General features: G+C 48.6%; 1 protein-coding gene across 2 annotated transcripts in view; it reads right to left on the bottom strand.

Annotated features, from left to right (window-relative positions):
• Nucleotides 1-15743, bottom strand: part of LOC133345067 (RING finger protein unkempt-like) — a 36377-nt gene extending 20634 nt beyond the window's left edge. The window contains exons 1-6 of one of the 2 annotated variants that reach the window (XM_061555525.1): nucleotides 15603-15743; nucleotides 12156-12365; nucleotides 6295-6471; nucleotides 3289-3419; nucleotides 1765-1900; nucleotides 499-616 (exon numbers count right to left, since the gene is read on the bottom strand). In XM_061555525.1, coding sequence (XP_061411509.1) covers nucleotides 499-616; nucleotides 1765-1900; nucleotides 3289-3419; nucleotides 6295-6471; nucleotides 12156-12365; nucleotides 15603-15655 — 825 coding nt within the window. In that variant the 5' untranslated portion in view covers nucleotides 15656-15743. Of the gene's footprint in view, nucleotides 1-498; nucleotides 617-1764; nucleotides 1901-3288; nucleotides 3420-6294; nucleotides 6472-12155; nucleotides 12366-13210; nucleotides 13526-15602 lie in introns of those variants that run through there. The other variant, XM_061555516.1, reaches the window with a different exon arrangement.
• Between the last annotated feature and the right edge of the window lie 1225 nt (nucleotides 15744-16968).

The following is a 16968-nucleotide window of genomic DNA, read 5'->3' as shown; positions in this document are numbered from 1 at the left end:
TATCGACTTTGCAAGACCTGCGGGATCTAGTTGATAGAAAGAGGGCATCCAGAACTGTTTGAGATATCACTCGCTACTGGTGTTACCCTGAGCGCAGTGCTCTAACCACTGCACCAATGCTCCGACCGCAGCCTTCCGTACGCGGTAGCGAGGAGCAGCGAGTGGCACGTGAGAGGCGGGATGTTAACTACCTCGCCTGGTATGCAAGAGGTCATGGGTTCGATCCCGAACCTGACGCCTGGATATTTGGAGATCGCATGCTCTCCCCGTGGACGTCTAGATTTTTTTCCAGGCCCTCCGGTTTTTCCCTCCACATTTAGAATCAACACGCGTTTAGAGTAGTTGGCTGCTAGAAAATTCCACACGATAAGCCATTTTGTGGAGCTATCATTTGTGGGCAGGTCGCTTCTGAAATAGAGCTTTATAGCTTAGTTGAGCCTTGCCTGTTTATAAAAAGAAAAAAACAGTTTTTTAGTTTATTGGGGGTGTGCGTGTCACCTCGGGGTGGAACTGTTGCTCGGGGCGCGTGTGCGAGAATTGGCAATCGTCCCCGACCTCGCACTTGTCAGGCTCACACCAGTCCTCCCCCTGCTTCACGCTGGGGCACGGCACAGACCTGCGGCGGCAACAGCAATGGACCGAGTGACGCGGATGCCTCGCGGTTTTTGAGATTCCCGATCGGTGATAACAATATACTGTCCCTTGTCAAAATCGGCTGCTGGATGAAGGAATCCTCACGGGTCAGCGGAGGCTGGTGAAGTCGAGGCCCAGGAGCGAGTTCAGCTGTCGCTTGGCCGTGGCCGGGAATCACACTCGCGTCGCCAGGTTCATAACGCGGTGCGCTAACCACTGTGCCACCGTTCGCACCGAAATTAGCTCTCGAAAACACTCAAGTCTGTCGTGACTGATAGAGCGAGGAGGCTATCGGCACGATTCCACTCTCCCGCCATGAGCTCATGAGCAGCAAAGCAGCTGGTTCTGTGCCAGATATTTCGGGATATTTCGGGAACTACGCTATTCCACTACTTACAAGCCACCGATGTATATACACCTGCTTAAATAAATAATCAAACATTTCGAAAAACAAATTTACTGGAATTTTTCAAATGTTTTTCAATATTTCTGGTATGGTCTGTCCAACGCTTGCTTGAGTTGAGTAGTCAGTGTGCATGTTCACGATGAGTCGGTGTGCTACCCTCTGCCGCCCAACACATAGCCCCTCAGCCTACAATACCTGTTATCCATGGTGCTCACCCTTCCAGGAAATATCCAAGCTCAACTCTGCTTAGCTTCCAAGATCTGAGATTAAGTGCATTCTGGGTTACATGGTCAAAGGCCAAGCATCTCGTACATCATCTAATATTAACACCAGATGAGAGCCCAATGAAACAGCAGCCCTCTAATTAACAGACTTGAAGCAGATAATATAAAAAGGTACGAGTAAGGTCGAAAAAAATCTACACGGAACAAAAATTATAAGCATGCAAAAAGTGCAATTGCATCTAGGCGAGGTACCGAGTCACCGTGTGCCGTGCAGGGACAGCTGCCACTGGGGGGAGGGTGCCCTTTCAAATGTGTCGAGATGACATGTGCCGTTATTAGTTGATCGCCTGTGCAACGCTGCGAGATGCCCGGTGCAAAGGGTCGCCCTATCATGCAAACAGGCGATGATTCACAATTACGTATGTATTGTAACGGACTGACACTGGCACGCTTCACACTGGAGAGGCGTGTACATGCCCGTGTGCGTCTTCCCGTACTCACCGGTACTTGTGCAGCCGCGGGCTGCGCCGGCGGTCGCGGCTCGAGTGGAAGTAGGGGCACGCGTAGCCCTGGCGGCACAGGCGCGGGGGCTTCTTGCACGGATCCGTCTTGTAGTTCGCCAGCACAAAGTTGGAGTCTGTCACGGTAAAATAACATTTATTTGTATTCTTGGTTCTTTCGGTAAAGCGACGAAGAAGGGAAATAATAAAAAGAAAACAATAAAATTCTCACGACGTTTCGTCGTTTTTTCACACCTGATGATGATTGCTTGTGTTGCAATCGAAACATCGTGAGAAGTTTATTGTTTTATTTTTATTATTTTATTATTTCTCTTCTACGTGACTATATCGAAAGAACCAAGAATATGAATCCCTGCAGTCACGAAAGCTTTAAATCGAAATTTTTAAGATTAATTTTACTTACTTCACCCTTTCCCATTCCGATGACGCACGTGTACGTCATCAGTTTTTTGCGTTCCAATGACGTACGACGTGTACATCAATGGCACGGAATTGGAAAGTAAAAGGCCATGCGGAAGGGCATGTGGCACAGTCTGGCACCAGCTATCAGAGTGCGATCGTGTCGCTACGCTTCTCTGCGGTGAGTACAATGCCATTAGAATAGTGGCGCTACGCCTCCCGAAATAAAATTAAAACTAACCGCTTTCACGTTCAAAGATTCAGCGGTGAATGGGAATCACCCTGCAACTTGCCAAGATCACGCAACAGTTTATAATTTGTCAAGGAGAGCCACACAGAGTCGTAAGACTAAATCAGGAGGTGCCTGCTACATTGGGTTTTTATATTAAGATGCTCTTCAGCCAATTAATGATTGTTTACAAGTGGGAGGAATCTGGAGCGCCCAGAGAAAACCCACACCTTGAACAAGGAGGGCAATACTCAATCCCCATACAGATGGAAAGAGATGTAAATTAATCCACTTGCTGTACTGCCGTCTCCTAGCATGCCAGGGCAAGGTATCTCGACGCCCACAAGGAGGGAGTTTTACAACATCTGAACAACCCACCAACCCTCGCTGCCTCCACAGTGCCAGATTACAGGCCATGCGTAGCAGTGGCGGTGCAAGATAATATTGTTACTTGTATCTATTATATTTTCTCAAGAGTAAAATTGTGAATGTACAAGGATTCTGCAATTCTTTCCAACATGTGGATTAATTTAATTGGCAGTATGCAAACAGATGGATATATGTCAGGGTAAACATTCATTTGCATAATTTAAAAAAGTTATTTTTTATCTTGTTTACGTCTCCAAGTTTTGGACAACCATTGATAATTTTGGCCCATTTTCAATCGGACCAGTCTCTAATTACAACACAACTTCATACAAAAGGTTTGTTTATCTTGCATAACCGTTACGAGACTGACAGCGCCCACCCGGTTAGAGGCCGAAGGAGAGCGCCGACGTGTGTCGGAACGCGTTTCAGGATCCATGCATACGCACGTTTACGGTTTTCATATTTCTAGAGAGAGACGAGAAGAGAGGGAGGGGTGCATGGTCTGACCCTGCCAGCGCTGGTCCTCCCCCAGGGCCCGCTCGATCATGGTCTGGCTGGCAGCCACCGACAACAGCTCGGAGCCCACCTCCCCTCCGGCGGAATGGCCGTTCTGCGCCGCCTCCTGGGCCTGCAGATCCCTGCACGCCCCAGCGCACAGCACGAGCATGCCCATCGTCATCGCCGTCGTCGTCATCATCGTCGTCGTGGTCGCCATCATCGTCGCCGTCATCGTTACCGTCATCATCATCATCATCACCATAGTCGTCATCACCATCATAGTCGTCATCACCATCATAGTTGTCATCACCATCAGTCATCATAGTCGTCATCTAAGGTTTATACAGAGCTGGATGAAGGCTTTCCCAAGCCTCCTTTGCCATCCCTCAGTCAGGCAATGCAAAAATGTCTCCACGAGACATCTCTGTCATCCATGCACTCCCAATATAAGGAGGACAAGGACCAATATAGGCAGGACATAATTAAATGACATTAATCATATTTAACTTACGACAAATACGGGAATTGTCATTTCTTCAGAGGTAAACCATTGGGTGAAGCTTTCATTTTGGTAGTGTAAACAAGATAGTTTTTTTTATGATCAGTTGAGACCTACGCAGACCTATCACTATCACCAGCCATAACCTATAACATTGGGGAAAATATAAAATTGTATTTTAAAAGAGCAGTGCGCGAGAGAGTAGCTCGCTTGAGCACATCTGGACAGCGTGACACCATGGCTAGAATGTTTGTTTCAGCAATGATGGCCCATCGGCGGGGTGTTGTCCGCACAGGTTCTGCTGAACAAAAGGCTTGTGCCGAGACAGAGCGAACACAGAAGACAAAGATCCCCCATATGGCCTTTAACAGACGCTGAATTAGCGAGCACCTATGAAGGCCGGCACGGCACACGAGGGGGTGGGTAGCCAACACCACGCCCATCTCCCCAATAGCGGATGTTTACACACCGCACCAGGTGTGTCTCGCTTAATGAGAGAGATGCGTTCCCGTGAAATTTGCTCCGTTCGGGAAAACTCGTTAAACGATCACCGTTTTCCCATTGACTCCTTTGTTAAAAGCCGAGTTGCGTTTCAGCCCCAAAAAATGTCCACTCTTGAACGCATTTTTTTCCCATGAGAAATACAAATTCTAATTTCAAAATAGAGGAATAAAACATCAAATTTAACACCACACATTAAGAACCACAGTACTTATACCGTTTCAATACTTATACGGTTTATCCATATTCTCGTACAGGGAAATAGATTTTTCAGCTCCATGCGGTGTACAGCCGTTTCAATACGGGCAAACATATATATTTGTCTATTTGAGAATAGGTTTTCCCCTTTTTTCTGGCAACAAAACAAGTGTTAAGATAGTAATAGGTTTTTACCCTTTCAACTGGTACAAAACTGACACCTTTATACAAGGCATCATGTTTGCAATAACCACAACACAAGCAGTCAAAATGCAAACAAAAAGAAACAACTCTGATAATGATATGCACTGTCCTTGAAGTTGATTGGTCCACACCCGAGACAGCTTTTCTTAAGAGCCTAGTCTCCATTGGTGTTGTTTCTTTTTGTTTGCATTTTGACTGCTTGTGTTGTGGTTATTGCAAACATGATGCCTTGTATAAAGGTGTCAGTTTTGTACCAGTTGAAAGGGTAAACACCTACTACTATATTTTGCCACTGGTAAATGAAGTCTCATAGGTGTTAAGATGTTAAAACACCAAACTGAAACCTTTTACAAGGAATCATGTCTGCATTAACCACAATGCTTGTGGTCAGAATGCAAACAAAAAACATACTCTTAGAGCAGTGGTTCTTAACCTGGGTTCGATCGAACCCCAGGGGTTCGGAGAGTCAGTCTCAGGGGTTCGGTGGAGGTTAAGACACACAACCGACTCATATGATTGTGCACCAGTAAAACATATATATATGTTTTGAATTTGAAAAAATCATATTTTATTTTTACAATTAAGAAGGGTTCGGTGAATGCGCATATGAAACTGGTGGGGTTCGGTACCTCCAAAAAGGTTAAGAACCACTGTCTTAGAGTATATACACTGCTCACCCCGAGCTCTCATTACTCTGATAGAGCGTTTCTTTGAGCTGTATGCCTTTTGGCGTCCTCTGGTCTAACACCGTTTGAGACTAGGCTCAAAAGAAAGCCGTCTCTGGTGTGGACCAATCAGATTCAAAGACAATGCATATATTATCAGAGTATGTTTTTTGTTTGCATTTTGACCACTAGTATATGTGGTTAATGCAGACCTGATTCCTTGTAAAAGGTTTCAGTTTGGTGTTTTAACATCTTAACACCTATTTTGTTGCCAGAAAATAAGGGGAAAACCTATTCTCATATTTTGATACTGGTAAAGGATGTCCCATGAGGTTTTTGTCTATTTGTTTGTGTTTATCCCTTGTGATGGGACTTTGTAGAAAGAACGTTGAGATATAGAAGGGCACGGGATGACCAATAAAGTCTGTATAAGGTGGGCACTGATAAGGAGTTGATAGGTATGCTGTCCTCAGCACCTGCAATTAATTAGCGCCACCCCACTCCACCCCTCCCCCACGAATCATGAGTGCCACCACGAGGCCCCCCTCCTCAATACAACGAATAACACACGCGCACACGCAGCACAACTGGTAAACAGCTGTGGGCCGCGGTGCGCCCCCTGCCGCCACGGAAATGCATTCGATCGATCAGTCTCCGCTCGTTACGCGAACGTTCGCTCATTTGGCAAACAAATTGGTCTCAATTCAAATTGCTCGTCATAGCGAATTCTCGGAGAAAGAACGCTTGTTAAGCGACACACGCCTGTACTCAATTGAGGCCGAGTCGACCTAGGGGAGGCCCAGCACCAGTTCAAATAATCACCATTATTATTGGTTGCGCTGCGGGAATCGAATTCTTGTCGCCGGGTTCTTCGCGCCCTAACCGCGACAACTACCGCTCCTCCCCCAAGCGAGTTGCGTTGCCATTCGACTCGCGCGTGCGTGGTACCGGATGTCATAGACGGCAGGGCGCAGGTCCTGTGGGCCGTGCGCGAAGGCGCAGTGCACCCCGTTCTTGACGCAGTGGCCGCGTGCGTCCGTCTCGTGAATGCAGCTGCTCGTCTTGTAGTAGCGCAGGTGGTAGCGCCGCTCTGTGTCGCCCGTCGAGCGGTGCAGGTACTGGCACCTGTCGGGTTGCAAGGGGGAAGAGTCGTAGGTAGACGCTTATCAAACAGCAGTGGTTCTCAACATTTTTTTGGCTACAGCAACCCCCTTGTTGAATTTTGTTTCAATCGTGTAGTCCCTTGCCTGACCCAACCAAGGTTCTGAGAAATAAACGTACGAATGAACATCAATATTTTAACCAATTGTCCATTTTGTGAGATATCCTAACTAGTGAGTAACTGTAAGCGAATTTAAACATTTAACGGACTGCTCTGCATGCATGACATAATTTGTTCCCGCTCGCTGCTTACTCTTGGAAACCACATTGTTTACGATCAATGAGTTTATAAAGGTCTTTAATATCGTTATAGGTTACCATGTGGATTAAAATTTTAATCGTAATGTTTTAATATTGGCAGATTCATACATGTTTATTCATCAATGACTCTCACGTATGATATAATTTCACATATTTATAAATCACCTCTCGTACCCCCTGGGGTGCGAGTACCCTGGTTGAGAACCTCTGGTGTAGAGCACGGGTGGGAAACCATTTCATACGACTTAAACGGCTTTGGTGAGCCACTCTACATTCACGAAGACACAGATCTCCCGTATAGGATTTAACAGACTGTTAGGGCAATTAGCGAGCACTTATGAAAGCCGGCATGACACACGAGGGGGTGGGTGGCTATTACCACGCTCAGCCACCTTTGTCTCCCTAGTGGTGAAGTTTACACATTGCACCAGGTACTCATTTGAGGGGAAGTCGACCTCCGGGAGGCTCACAGTTCAGATAACCGTCACAGGTGTTGGCCGTGAGCGGGAATCAAACTCATGTTGCCGGATTCGTAGTGCAGCGCGCTCACCGCGACACGAACGCTCCCACATATTACGCACACACAACCCTTAAAGTTAAACAGTCATAACGTCAAAAAATTACACGCATGATCACGGAGAAGACCCATATCTTAAAGAGAGGGTCCTTGCCTTTTCATACATGTCAACCCCAAAGCGTTCAAGTCAGTGAGACCCCCACCCCCCTAATGAACAACTTTGGGGGGAAAACTCAAGAATTTGAAGTCACAGGAACATTTTAACTGTCATGTAACCAAGGGCATGTCTACTTGTTGAGAAAAGAAATACACATTGCTTCCAGGTAAACAATACTCCCCTCTGGCACCCTGATTTACTGCAGTTAAGATACTAATAGTGTTGGATAACTTTTGTTTGCAGGTTGTTTCGAAGTGATCGGCCTCATGTGGCCGTGGTACCTATGAAACGTCCGACCTGCGGGCCATAGATTTCCCATCCCTAATGTAGACTAAGGGTTTAACATAAAGCAATCTATAAAGTAACTGCCTTCCAAATCATTTTTTTTATCGGGGGTTGGTATAGCTTCGAATTTAAAGTCCAATGACGTGTGCCTTTCTTTGCTTGTGGAAACAAACAGGAATGCCCAGAGATAAAAGCCACACAAACGAGGGGAGAACGCAAACGCTGCTAATCGACGATGTTGCAAGTTTAACAACGCACACGCGTGTGCACACGTGCAACGAGCAGCGGCATTTCAGGACCTTCCCAAGTAAAGACGTGAAGCACATCGTTGCACAGTCAGGATGGAGCGCTAAGCTGCTAATGCTGCAGAAGTCTTCATAAACAGCAGAGGCAAACAGTTCAGACCACTTTCTAGTGGAAGCAAAAGACCCTGCAGCAACCCTTTACGAGAGCGGAGAACGAGCCGTAGGATTTGGTGCCAAATCAACGAGAGGATTTCCTTTGCGAGGGAATGGCTTACAAGTAGATGTGTGGGCTGGGCATCTGTGAAAACAAACCTTGCTTGGCCAAACAGAAACCACAAGGCGAAGAATATTCTACGTGCATGGTTTGGGACTGATGTTCCACGGCTGGTTTGGCAGATAATGTTGTAAGAGTTAGCAGGTCTTACATTCGGTAATTAATACACGTCAAGTCAAATTCAAGGTGTCTTAATGTAACAAAAACATAAAAGTTACTCTTTGCAACATAAAATAGTTGAAACAGCACACGAGCTTGGAGCATATATATAAGCTGGGCGCATTGACAAAGGAATTTGCATATCAAGATGAATTTAGCATATTCATGGGAAATGCAGGAATGTGATTGGTACTGCATATGCATGTGCATTATGCAGGATTAACAGCATCAAAGGGAGCTACAGTTGCTGCTGCTGCTGCAGTTGCTGCTGCTGCTGCAGTTGCTGCTGCTGCAGTTGCTGCTGCTGCTGCAGTTGCTGCTGCTGCTGTAGTTTCTGCTGCTGCTGTTGCTGCTACTGCTGCTGTAGTTGCTGCTGCTGCTGCTGCTGCAGTTGCTGCTGCTGCTGCAGTTGCTGCCTTATCCATTTTTAATATAACACTATGTATTATTCTACCCACCTTAATCTGTATAACACTGCTATATATTTACTATACAATTACGACACCATACATTACTCTGCATACTGCACCATGCCAGTGAGTGGAACGCGGTCTGAAAGTCACCGTAAACGTGAACACAATCAGTTAAGATCCGAAATGGTTTATTACGTCCTTCCAATGATTGCTAAGCCAGAATCCATCTTCTCGGTTAAAATTGTCTCTGTGCTTGTATATGTGGATAGCCTCATGAACGAATCTCTCATGATAGCCAGATGGCTTGCAGAGAACCTCTGTCTTGGAGAAGTCAATGTCATGTGAGCCCACTGAGTTGTAACAGTGATCTGCCACGGCTGAGGTGTTTGTCCTACCGTGTTTCAGGTCTGCTTTATGTTCACGGATGCGGTCCGAGACATGTCGTTTGGTTTCCCCAATGTAACTGCTACCACAGAGGCAACTTAGTTTGTAGACGCCAGGGTACTGTATGTCTGGAACCACATCTTTTACAGACAAAGATGTGGTTCCAGACATACAGTACCCTGGCGTCTACAAACTAAGTTGCCTCTGTGGTAGCAGTTACATTGGGGAAACCAAACGACATGTCTCGGACCGCATCCGTGAACATAAAGCAGACCTGAAACACGGTAGGACAAACACCTCAGCCGTGGCAGATCACTGTTACAACTCAGTGGGCTCACATGACATTGACTTCTCCAAGACAGAGGTTCTCTGCAAGCCATCTGGCTATCATGAGAGATTCGTTCATGAGGCGATCCACATATACAAACACAGAGACAATTTTAACCGAGAAGATGGATTCTGGCTTAGCAATCATTGGAAGGACGTAATAAACCATTTCGGATCTTAACTGATTGTGTTCACGTTTACGGTGACTTTCAGACCGCGTTCCACTCACTGGCATGGTGCAGTATGCAGAGTAATGTATGGTGTCGTAATTGTATAGTAAATATATAGCAGTGTTATACACATTAAGGTGGGTAGAATAATACATAGTGTTATATTAAAAATGGATAAGGCAGCAACTGCAGCAGCAGCAACTGCAGCAGCAGCAGCAGCAGCAACTACAGCAGCAGTAGCAGCAACAGCAGCAGCAGAAACTACAGCAGCAGCAGCAACTGCAGCAGCAGCAGCAACTGCAGCAGCAGCAACTGCAGCAGCAGCAGCAACTGCAGCAGCAGCAGCAGCAACTGTAGCTCCCTTTGATGCTGTTAATCCTGCATAATGCACATGCATATGCAGTACCAATCACATTCCTGCATTTCCCATGAATATGCTAAATTCATCTTGATATGCAAATTCCTTTGTCAATGCGCCCAGCTTATATATATGCTCCAAGCTCGTGTGCTGTTTCATTCAGACTCTGTCGCCTCGACGGACCTGGTTTTCACCTGAGGACGGCTGCTTGCGTTGTGGCCGAAACGTCGTGAGAATTATTTTATTATGTTTTATTTTTATTATTTTATTACTTCCCTTCTACGTGACTTTACCGAAAGAACCAAGAAGATGAATCCCTGCAGTCACGAAAGCTTTAAATCGAAAAATAAAATAGTTGCCCGAGGGGTCTGCATACCCCCGGTTGGCCGATGCTGTTTCTAGTCACATACTTGAGTACCCTATTGTATATGTAAGAAAATAGATAAGCAGACAATAAAATAACAGAAATCCTCACAACCCACCAGGCCCACTGCCTTCTTGGCACACAATCTCAGCAGCATTGTTGCAATACTTGCAAACTCTGGACCGGTTGAACATGCAGTACAATAATCAGCATTACAGGCAGTCATCGACTTATGCACACTCGACTTACGAATACCCGCACTTCCAAACCAGCTTCCATAAAATGTGTTTTTTTACCATTGAGAGAAAAAAAGAAGCAAACTCGCACTTGCAAACGGAACCACAAAATTATTTTGTTCCGCGATTCTCCATGAGATGTAAGGCGTCGGCCTCGTGCTGGGAGTGAGCGGTCGTGTGTATGGGCATTGAAATACAGGCCATTATCGTGTTCCGACCGTTCGACTTACGAACGGGTCTCATGAAGAAATTATGGTCGTAAGTCGCGGACTCAAAAGCAATTCTGATTGTTTTGTGTTATGTATTATATCATTTGGTGTCCAACCAGGACCCATATCTTGAAGAGGGTTCCCTAGCCTGTTCATAAATGTCAACCTCAACAGCGTCCAAATCAGCGAGATCCTCACCGAAAAAGGCAACTGTCACGTAGAGAAGGGCGAGTGCACTTATTTGGAAAAGAGGGTAAGCGGGGGGCGCGGTTACAAAGTGAGTAATGTGTAGCAGCAATAAGGAGTTAAATGTTGAGCACTTAGTGAACACCCTGTCCCAATCGTAAAAAAATATATAATAATCTTAGAAAGTTGCAAGTAGTTTCCAGTTTTTTTCACAAGAATTCTGCAAGCGAAGACAAAACGTTTAGACACGACACTTGCACATTAGACCTGAACTTGTTGGCATCTTCTGCAGGTACACTGCAATCAATAAGAGCCGAGTGAATGGCTCACAGATAAACAACAAATACCATCATAATCCATTGCACAGCCGTGAGACACTCAAAATATAAAAACACCACGAGTCTCAAGGGCAGTGCTTGGACAATACTTGAGACTTAAAATGTGTGCCCGTTACATCTGTATGTATGCAGAACTTCTTTCGCGCCATACGTAGCCAACTGCGCTAATCGGATGTGCGGGGGAAGAACCACAACTAAAACACAAAAAGCATAATTAATTATCCATTAATCCATCAAAAGCACGCGTTGAGATGCATGTAGATGATGCGGTGCCGCTTTGTTCTCAGTGTACTGACTGGATGTTCCATGCAAAGAACGCGTCATTAGATCCACTCTCTTGGGCATGCTTGGACCCCGATCCAGATTTGGACGTCTAGTTAGGCCAGCGCATCACGGCCTGGCAAAGGCTCGGCATGGCAAAGAGCCATTGAAAAACCACCCGTGCCGTGAGGGCCACGTGCCGGCTTGCACGTGCCAGCGGAGAACGGGGCACAAGACGTGGAGAACCGCATCAAGGGGAGGTATTATGTTGAATTTCGTTCACACCATACATAGCTAATGCGAGGTGTGGGGAAGGACAACTGAACACAAAAAGCAATCCGAAAGAAACGAGTTTGTCAATCTCGATGATTTAAAAGTTCATAGCTCCAGCGGCTTCCTAATATCCGTCGGAAGTGTTCCAGACGACCGCAGAAGCGCATCTGAAAGTGCCGAGCGACTCGGTGACCGTGTTTGGGGTGATACAGAGGGACGCCAGTGACTCACTCATCGCCGTCCAGGCAGACCCCCGTGGTCTCGTCGTACTTGCTGCAGTAAACGTCTGGGCTGTAGTTGAAGGTGCCGTCGCGCCGGCGAATTGGCCGGCGCCGCCGCTGGTTCAGGAAGTGCCAGTGGAAGCAGGTGTAGGGCCGGTGCTGCGTGCACTTGTGCTGCAGGAAGAGCGAGCACTGCTCCGTGCGGAACTCCTTCAGGTACCTGGGCGGAGAGGGGGTCCCCAGGGTGGTGGACGGTCGTCAGTGACGGCACAAAAAAACACACCGTTAGAAAATTTGCGTGTTCTGCACATAATTAGGATAAAATGTTATATCTGAAGATTTTTAATATATGAGTTGGACTGTCATGCTAAGGACATTACTCTCACTGGTGGGCAGATGAGAAAGCGCGACACCATATACTTGCATACAACTCACAGCCACAACTTGCTATGAATATATTGTTCTACTGTATCATTTTTTTTTACATTTAATGATGTGATGGCACTTTTTGTGGCAGATCTGTGCCAAAAAGGCACCACATGTTAACCAATAATAAGAAAAAATTGGCTTGACTTTATGTACCGTGTAAGACCAACCATCCAAAGTCGTGTGAAAAGGATCTCAGAGGTAGCTGTGTAATCTCCTTCTGCGGGCTGTTTTATAATACGGGTTGACCTTTCAAGAGTTCAAATTAGACACGTCTCAATCTTGATTTGAAGCTTTCGTGACTGCAGGAATCCAAACTCTTTGGTTCTTTTGGTAAAGTCACGTAGTTATTTTATTTTATTTGATACCTATGTCACTTTACCGAAAGAACCAAATAGTACACTTCGTCTCGTGACACAGATTGAAGTTAAATTGGAATACAGGCAAACATATTTAATTACTAAAACATTAACTGCTAACAAAAGTGAAAACATGATAGTGAAACAATAAGTTTGAACCCCTTGTCAGTCCACTGCTAAATTACGGCCTGCTGTCAGTCGAGATGTCACTTTACCATACTTCACCACGCTGGTCAAAGTAGTATGGTGAAGGCAAGATGACATGGGCGCATAGAAATACCTTACAACAGTGCCCGCCCTCCTGAAGCCCACCGCGTATCCCCACACTAGACGGTCTCCCATCCACGCACTATCCAGGCTCAAGCCTGCTTAGCTTCACGAGATCGGGCGCATTGCTGGCGATTTTGACATAACCTCGTAGTACCTACCAATATACTGACATGAACTTAGCAGGCACAAAACCAACACAACACACACAGTTACACACAACAACACACACAGTTACACACAACACACACAGTACACAAAACAGACAACCCACAGTTACACAACACACACAGTTACACGCAACACACAGTTACACACATCACACAGTTACACGCACAGTTACACAAAGACAATAAAGACAAAGATCCCCTGTAGTAGCCTTAACAGACTGTAGGGGCAAGTGCTGTTAGCGAGCACCTATGAAGGCCGGAACGGCACACGAGGGGGTGGGTGGCCAGCACCACGCCCGACCGCCTTTGTCTCTCCCAGTGGCGATGTTTACACACCGCTCCAGGTACTCATTTAAGGCTGAGTCGACCTAGGGGAGGCCCAGGACCGATTCAGATAATCGTCACTGGTGTTGGCCGTGAGCGGGAATCGAACCCGGGTCGCCAGGTTCATAGCGCAGCGCGCTAACCGCTACACCACCGCTCCCCACACACACAACACACAGTTACACACAACACACACAGTTACACACACAACACACAGTTACACACACAACACACAGTTAGTGTGTAGCCGTGTGTGTGTGTCTTGGTGTGTGGCGGAGTGTGTGTCGTGGTGTGTAGCGGTGTGTGTGTGTGTGTCGTGGTGTGGCGGTGTTTGTGTGACGGTGTGCACGTGTCGTGGTGTGGCCGAGTGTGTGTGTGTCGTGGTGTGTGTGTCGTGGTGTGTGTGTTGTGGTGTGTGTGTCGTGGTGTGTGTGTGGCCGTGTGTGTGTCGTGGTGTGTGTGTGGCCGTGTGTGTGTCGTGGTGTGTGTGTGTCGTGGTGTGGCGGTGTGTGTGTCGTGGTGTGTGTGTGTGTGTGTCGTGGTGTGTGTGTGTCGTGGTGTGTGTGGCCGTGTGTGTGTCGTGGTGTGTGTGTGTCGTGGTGTGGCGGTGTGTGTGTCGTGGTGTGTGTGTGTGTCGTGGTGTGTGTGTGTCGTGGTGTGTGTGTGGCCGTGTGTGTGTCGTGGTGTGTGTGTGTCGTGGTGTGGCGGTGTGTGTGTCGTGGTGTGTGTGTGTGTCGTGGTGTGTGTGTGTCGTGGTGTGTGTGTGGCCGTGTGTGTGTCGTGGTGTGTGTGTGTCGTGGTGTGGCTGTGTGTGTGTCGTGGTGTGTGTGTGTCGTGGTGTGTGTGTGGCCGTGTGTGTGTCGTGGTCTGTGTCGGGGTGTGTGTCGTGGTGTGGCGGTGTGTGTGTCGTGGTGTGGCGGTGTGTGTGTCGTGGTGTGGCTGTGTGTGTGTCGTGGTGTGGCGGTGTGTGTGTCGTGGTGTGTGTGTGTGTGTCGTGGTGTGTGTGTGTCGTGGTGTGTGTGGCCGTGTGTGTGTCGTGGTGTGTGTGTGTCGTGGTGTGGCGGTGTGTGTGTCGTGGTGTGGCTGTGTGTGTGTCGTGGTGTGTGTGTGTCGTGGTGTGTGTGTGGCCGTGTGTGTGTCGTGGTGTGTGTCGTGGTGTGGCGGTGTGTGTGTCGTGGTGTGGCGGTGTGTGTGTCGTGGTGTGGCTGTGTGTGTCGTGGTGTGTGTGTGTCGTGGTGTGTGTGTCGTGGTGTGTGTGTGTCGTGGTGTGTGTGTGTCGTGGTGTGTGTGTCGTGGTGTGGCGGTGTGTGTGTGTTGTGGTGTGTGTGTCGTGGTGTGTGTGTGGCCGTGTGTGTGTCGTGGTGTGTGTCGTGGTGTGTGTGTGTCGTGGTGTGTGTGTGTCGTGGTGTGTGTGTCGTGGTGTGTGTCGTGGTGTGGCGGTGTGTGTGTGTTGTGGTGTGTGTGTCGTGGTGTGTGTCGTGGTGTTTGTGTGTCGTGGTGTGGCGGTGTGCACGTGTCGTGGTGTGTGTGGCCGAGTGTGTGTGTGTCGTGGTGTGTGTGGCCGAGTGTGTGTGTGTCGTGGGTGGCCGTGTCGTGGTGTGGCTGTGTGTGTGTGTGGCCGTGTCGTGGTGTGTAGCCGTGTGTGTAGCCATGTGTCGTGTGTGTGTGTCCGTGTGGCCGTGTCGTGGTGTGGCTCCCGATCGGGCCGCTCTCTACACGCGACGTGGCTACGTGGTGGTGGTGCTGGTAGTGGGGGGTGCCTGGCGGCGTCCGGGCCGGCCGCGCGCGTCTCGCGGTGTGTCTGCTGCTGCTGTGCTTGTTGTTGTAGTAGTAGTTGTAGTAGTAGTGGTTGTAGTTGCAGTAGTGGTTGTAGTAGTAGTAGTGGTTGTAGTAGTTTGCCGCGTGCCCTACGTGTAGTGGTGCGGCCTCTCGCTCGGCGTGGCCCGGGCCCCGCGGCTCGGCATGGCCCCGTGGCCCCCGGGCCCGCGCGCCGCCTCCACTCGCTGCTGACTCCCGCGGCGGCGGCGGCTTCGTCACGAACACGCCCACACACCACTCACTCCTCACACTAACACTCCTCCTCTTACACACACACACTCCTCCTCTTACTCACACACACACTCCTTCTCACACACGCCCACACACCACTCACTCACACTCCTCCTTCTCTTACTCACACACACACTCCTTCTCACTCCTCCTCCTTCTTACTCACCACTCACTCCTCCTCCTTCTCACACACGCCCACACACACTCACTAACACTCCTTCTCACTCCCTCTTCTTACTCACACACACACACTCCTTCTCACTAACACACACACACTCACTCTCACTCCTCCTTCTCACACACTCCTCCTTCTTATCACTCCTACTCACACACACACTCACACCACTTCTCCTTCTCTGCCTCACACACTCCTCCTCTTCACTCACACTCACTCCTCCTTCTCACTCACTCCTCACACACCACTAACACTCCTTCTTACTCCCTCCTCTTCACTCACTCACACCACACACTCCTCCTTCTTACTGACCACTCACACACCACTCACACTCCTCCTCCTCACACACTCACTCCTCCTCACTCCTCCCTCCTCCTCGTTCTCGTCCCCCTCGCAATGACAACAGCACCGCGCCACCCGGCGTAGTAAAGCTGCGCGCCACCAAACACCGACTCAGCTGTCGGAGTGGGGTGGCCACAAGTGGTTGGCGAGTGGCAATTTATGCAAAAGCTGGGCAGGGGGTGGTGCGCCAAGAAGCACGCCCGGCCGCCTTTGTCTCCCCCACCCACACACGTGGACACACGTGGCGATGGTTGACGCGTGGACACACGTGGACACACGTGGCGATGGTTGACGCGTGGACACACGTGGACACACGTAGCGATGGTTGACGCGTGGACACACGTGGACACACGTGGCGATGGTTGACGCGTGGACACACGTGGCGATGGTTGACGCGTCGACACGAGGTTGCGTGCGAACTCTGGCGGCTTGGCACGAGCACTGAGGCTCAAGATCGTGATCGTCCCTTGTGTTTGTTGCCTTTAGCAGCAGTCGAACTGGCTCGTGGCCCCACACGTCCACAACACGTGGAACGACAACAGACGCCATTCGCCACGAAGTGTCAGTGAGTGGCGCCACCACGGCGCTTGTGCCAGGCTAGGTGCGCTTTCAGGCCACGCGAAGTGTCGAAGGCTCGCTGGTAGGTCACGGGACAGACCCAGGTGCTATAGGATGACTGAGATTACTAATAGGTGCATCACTTGTGCTCCC

The sequence above is a fragment of the Lethenteron reissneri genome, chromosome 3, assembly GCF_015708825.2.
Source record: "Lethenteron reissneri isolate LAM-NWPU_2019-01 chromosome 3, ASM1570882v1, whole genome shotgun sequence".
NCBI classification, from domain to species: Eukaryota; Metazoa; Chordata; class Hyperoartia; order Petromyzontiformes; family Petromyzontidae; genus Lethenteron; species Lethenteron reissneri.
This window is presented reverse-complemented; position numbering and strand designations above follow the sequence as displayed.